Here is a 5,584-nt window from a genome sequence, read left to right as displayed (position 1 = left end):
ACAGAGGCCAATTTCAAGGTGTCTAGAAGAGGAAGTGATGAGAAGATAAGTTTATTTTCTATTTAAACATAAAAACTGCATTTTAGTGACATAGATACTTTAATATGGTATAGTATTTAAATGTATGCCTGAGAAACACATCATATTACCCCTTTAATCACTCAAATATYAACAATATAAACAATAAACTGATATTTTCACAACCTCTGGGCAGACATGGTGATACCCTCTCCCCCATGATCTCTGGCCCCCTAGGTTGGGAACCACTGCTTCAGAAGACACAGAACCCCACTTTGACTCCAAGAGCTCTCATAAGAATTTATTACAGAGTAAAACCAATCAGAGAATTTCATAATARTCTGTGTGGATGAAATAAACGTAGCTTGTAGTTTAAAAATGCTTTGAATACTTAAGCATATTAAAAAATTGGCAATTTAAGTTTTAGTAATTAGACATTGCCAGATGATAATGCACTGCTGTCTGGGATGGTGATGTCTCCGTCACTGCCCGACTATAATTAGCCCGATGGTTTGAGTCACTGTCACCGACTTCTTCTCGCTCCTCTGCACGATGTGGTCGTTGTTTCGCTCCGAGGGCTCGTCACCTCGCCTCGCTGCAGCCGTCCTGGCTTCAGATCAGCGGCTTTCTCTTTTCGGTGTCAGAGGTTTGTCTGCTCGTGTCCTTCCTGCACGGCGTGCACGCTCCTCTGTTTTTAAACGGCTGACATGAAGTTGATCTGCGTCGTGACACTATAAGTTTTGAGTTTGTTTTGGCCTTAAAGCATTTCACCCACTGTTGGATGGATGAACACTTGAATAAGAGATACCAAAGAGCCATAAACTCTGTGAAGATACTGTTCTGAACCTTTGTTATCAYATTTGAGTTCAGTGATTTCTAATTAATTACTTGACTAAAAATAATGGTGATACAAGCAATGTTGTCATGAATGATTGAGATTACAAACTTAATTTACACCTAACAAATAAAAAAAATGGGACATCTGGAAGTAAGTTTGCTGCAGATGGAGCCACTATCAAGTTATTTTCACTTTGCAGCCAGCTTAAAAAATTGTACATTCTGTTTCAGACTTCGGTTTACCTTTATATTGCTTTCTTCTTCATCCGCACTTAAAAGATTGGATTCAGCAGGTCTGCGTTGATAAAAAATGCAGCCTCACACACTCGCCGCTGAACCCTCTCTGAAAAGAGAATCCAGCTGGAGAAAACAAATCCCATAAGTGAGCAGATCAGTCAGAAAAAAAAATCTTCTGCCAACAAGCTTCTAATCAACTTTGCAACATCTTGGAAATGTTCAAATACTCACATTGGCATTTGTTTAAATTTGCTGTGATGTGTTTATTCATGAGCATCAATGCCAGAAAAATGTAATGAAAATCACACACACACAGACACACACACACACACACAAAACAAACAAACAAACAAAATACGGTATAATGATTTTAATAAAAACTGCACTGAATTGAGTAAAGATAAGTCATTTACTTTACGTTAAAGTAAATGTGTTACAAAATGAAACAAACTCTGATGATAAGTGAATGAAAACATGAAGGCATGCAAACCCTCATTTGTGTGTAAAGCTGCGCCTCGGAGTCATTTATTTCTTCACATTTCCTGCAGTTAGAGGCTCATGATGGCTGCCTGTGGGTTTTTTTTAATCCAAGTGAAAAAGAAATACAATCAAAGAGACAATTACAGAAAACTTAAAGCTCACCATCACAGCTACACATGCACACATCACTGTTTGGAGACTAGAAGAGAGAAAAGAAAAGACAAAAAAAAAAACACTAAACAGAAAAGAAGAGGCAGAAAACAGCATGAGTCCCTGTTGAATTTAGTTTTCTCAACAAGTCTCTCCTTTAGGAGAAATTCGTCGTTCCCACAAACAGATAATAATTACAAAATGCTCTTGAGGGAGAACTCCCTTAGGAATTGAGCCATGACTACGCTGGGATTTTTTACTCAACTAAATACTCAAAAYAGAAATGCTAGAGGAGAAGGGTAAGAGGCCTCCTTTTCTAAAAGATGGATCTGCTAAGGAGACTTTTCTAAAAGTTCATTTAAATGAAAACAAACACTTCTGTATTGCTATCTCTCTGCCCTGCTCTCTGACATCTTATTTGCCACAAATATTTGCCCACACACACACCATTTTTCAAAGATGTGGGCATCTTCCTCAGCCAGCAGCCTGGATATGTGTATAATTACGCACGCAGCCGCTCTGACACAGCTCAGCTTGATGGAGGCGACACTGACAGGGGGGTTTATCCACCTCTCATTTACAGAGGCCTTAATTAGAGTTGTGTTTGTTTTGTGGTGACTTGCAGAAATTAACTAACCCTACCGTGCCGATCGCCAAACGTCCGAACAAACAAGCTGATCACCAGACTTCACTGCTAATTCTGCAACGTTATGAGCTTGGAATAGGAGAGGGGCTTTCCTGTAAATGTCATCCTATTTGCACAGTCAGCATCGGTTTAGATGTTTGTCTGGATGATTTGTTTAGCATTTCAGTTTTTGCCGTATGAAAGAGGAGTAAATGTTTGATGGAGCATTTCCTTTGTGAAGAAAGTATGTCTTGGATTTATTATTAATTTACTTTTAAGATTTTTTTCCCGCTCTCGGAGGAGTAAGACACTTCTTCRTTCTCTCCTGCCCTTCCTTATCTTTCCCTGCTTTGCTGCTTGGAGGCTTCTCTACATTTTTCATCCGAAATAAGAAATCAATGGATATTTTTATTTTTATGGATTTGGTTAGCTGGTCTCTCAATAGAACTTTTGGAACAAAGTTTTTTCTTCTTCCATGGGAGGACATGTTAAAGGTGGGACCTCTGTTCTTCTCTGTTCTGGATTTATGTCTGGACTCCGATCACTGGATTCTACAGATTGMCTTGGTGGTCTCCTGGTGTTCTGCAAATCAGTGTCGGCGGCTGTTCATCTCCTGGCTGACTGACCAATTTGATGGGTGGCCGTATTCGATCAAAACTCGGACATTTTGCCTTGAGCGAGCTGGACTCGGTCTGCAAGCGGTTCTATTGAGGGTCGCGGGCCGGCTGTGGTCCCTGGACTTTGCTGGCCAGATGGAATTGATCTTGAAGGAATCTGATAGATTCGGCTCGGCGGAATTTGTCCACACCATTTTGCCTGATTGGGATCGCCACCTTGAGAGTACCAGCAGAAACTCTAAAGCAGATGGAAAATTGATGTCATCTGCCTGACTCTTTCTGTTCCCAAAACAACTGATTACAGAATCTGGATCTCCCCGACAATGGCCTTGGATCTGTTGACTAAATTCTTCCTGGCTGGATGTGTCGACAAGGCTCTGCCCCCATACCTTCCCCCCTCCTCTCACCCGTCTAATTCTGTTTTCCAGAGCTGGCTGAAAGCTTCACAGAAATGAACAGTTCCATCAATATTTTTAAACTATAGCTGCTCTGGTTTTGGGGGACTGGATTCTTCGGGCTCCCTTAAACTCCCTTACTCCCCTGGCTAATAAACTTGCTCTATGCAGAGGTTTTTTCATAAACACCATAGTGTGTCACAGTGTTGTTATAATATGATGTTTTTGCTTTTTTCTTCATCTTCCCTTCCCTTGTGTGTTTTTTTCAGTTTTTCTTTGTTTCTAAGTTGGCGCCACGGCAGGCAACCTGTTACTGTAGCTCCACTGTTTTGAGCTACTGTAATGTTCAAATTTCCCCACTGTGGGATCAATAAAGTTATATCTTATCTTATCTTATCTCAAGATTGACAAAAGCACCAAAATCTCTAATTCTGTATTTTTGAGAGCTTTTTTCATCTATAACAGTAACATCTGAGTTTTAAAGAGGAGACAGCACAAAAATATATAGAATTTATGGGGTTTAACTTATTTTAATGTCAGAATTGTTCAAATCAACTGTTTTTTCTTTGTCACATTTACACCAAAATGTCTTCCTGTGATATTATTCCAGAAATTTATGCGTGTTTTTAGATTRCAGTTGCCCACTTGTACATAAAGASTAAATTGTTTGTATGTGGCATGTTAAACCTTCCTACCCAGGATTATTGCTGCTGGACTTGGAGTAACTTTGCTCCATCATGGGGATAACATCACAAACATAAGATTCAAGAACAGGCTGGTGCCAATAGGATTCGAAAATGTGTCTTGAATTTTTTTTATTTTAAACTTTACACAAGTTGCATAACATCTTAACTCAAGGTTTTCTCTTCTCTCTGTCTGTCTGTTATCTTTTCCCAGGACCCCAGAAGCAAACATAAGTTCAAGATTCACACATACGGCAGCCCGACCTTCTGTGACCACTGTGGCTCGCTGCTGTACGGGCTCATCCATCAAGGAATGAAATGTGACAGTGAGTGTGGCTCTGTGTGTGTGTGTGGATGCACCTGTGCTGGGCTGCTTTAAGAGCTGGGTCTTAATGAGAYCAGATGGGAATACCCTGATACTGTACCTCACTACGTCACAGCTGCCCTCACAAGTCCTCTTTAAATTCCATCTCACACTTTCCTCACATTTCTTTTGTCTCGCATGTCCTTCGTTGTTCCTCCTCTTCCCTTCTGTCGCCACGCTCCCTCCATCCTTCACTCTAACATCCATCTGAGGGTCTCCGGTGGTCCCCTGACTGCAGATGGTAATGAGGGTACACCAGAACAAATTGACGTAGGGAGACKGCAGCGATTACGGGCCGTGTTCCCGTCTCTCGTCTCTGCCAYGAGGACAGGAGGGGGAGACAGCAGGATGGGCGGACGCTTAAGATTGAAAAACAGTTGGAGGGAGGAAGAAAATGATGTTTATAAAGGTCTATCAGATGTCYGACCGCAGCACAACAGGTTGTAATTCTCACAAACAAGATTGTGTAGCTCTGGATTTCTGTCAGCGTCCTCTGTTGTGGAAAAATATTTGTGTGAATGCCGATTTAACATTTGTATTATTGTTTTACTGTTTTGTTTTTTCCTACGCTCTAAAAAAAAACTAGCTGATTCAACTTAAAATAATGTGGTAAAGTTAAGTATTTTGATTATTATTTAGTTGAGTTAAGTGTTTACATAACAATTAATAGTAATTAACATATTTTAGTTCAACTTACATTGTTTGAACTTGCATATCTGTTTTGATTTAGCTAAAATATTTTGGTGTCATCAGATTTCTAAAATTACGATATACCTTTTTAATTTTTTAACTTAACACATGCAAACAGTTCTAATAACTGATAAAATAGTTGTTTTTTACAATACTTTACTCGTTTTTGTTTTCAAAGACTGTCAGATTGTTTCTTAGAATAACATATAGCTCATCAAATTAACAAGAAATTATACATTAAATCAACAAAAAGTCTAAAATACTTTTCACAGTGTACCTCCTTCTGAACACTTTGATCTATTTTAGCCATTCATATCAAAAAMTTCAGCTCATTCAGGATGTGTGCTGTTACTTTTATATACTTCTTGTACTTTATATGCTTCTTATATATTTCTCAAAATGTTTAACTTTATTAACAAATATGTTCCTTTATAAATACACTAAAATATCTTCAGTTTCTTAAAAAATACACAAGTTAGCTATAGTAT

General features: G+C 39.0%; 1 protein-coding gene across 1 annotated transcript in view; it reads left to right on the top strand.

Annotated features, from left to right (window-relative positions):
• The window catches only part of prkcab (protein kinase C, alpha, b), a gene marked incomplete in the record, with an annotated part of 113,795 nt that overhangs the window by 75,952 nt on the left and 32,259 nt on the right, over positions 1–5,584 (top strand). The window contains 1 exon segment of the mRNA XM_014010135.1: positions 4,257–4,368. Coding sequence (XP_013865589.1) covers positions 4,257–4,368 — 112 coding nt within the window.

This window comes from Austrofundulus limnaeus, unplaced genomic scaffold (assembly GCF_001266775.1).
Source record: "Austrofundulus limnaeus strain Quisiro unplaced genomic scaffold, Austrofundulus_limnaeus-1.0 Scaffold65, whole genome shotgun sequence".
Classification (NCBI taxonomy): Eukaryota; Metazoa; Chordata; class Actinopteri; order Cyprinodontiformes; family Rivulidae; genus Austrofundulus; species Austrofundulus limnaeus.
Note: the sequence above shows the minus strand (reverse complement) of the source record. Positions and strands in the feature narration are given on the sequence as shown.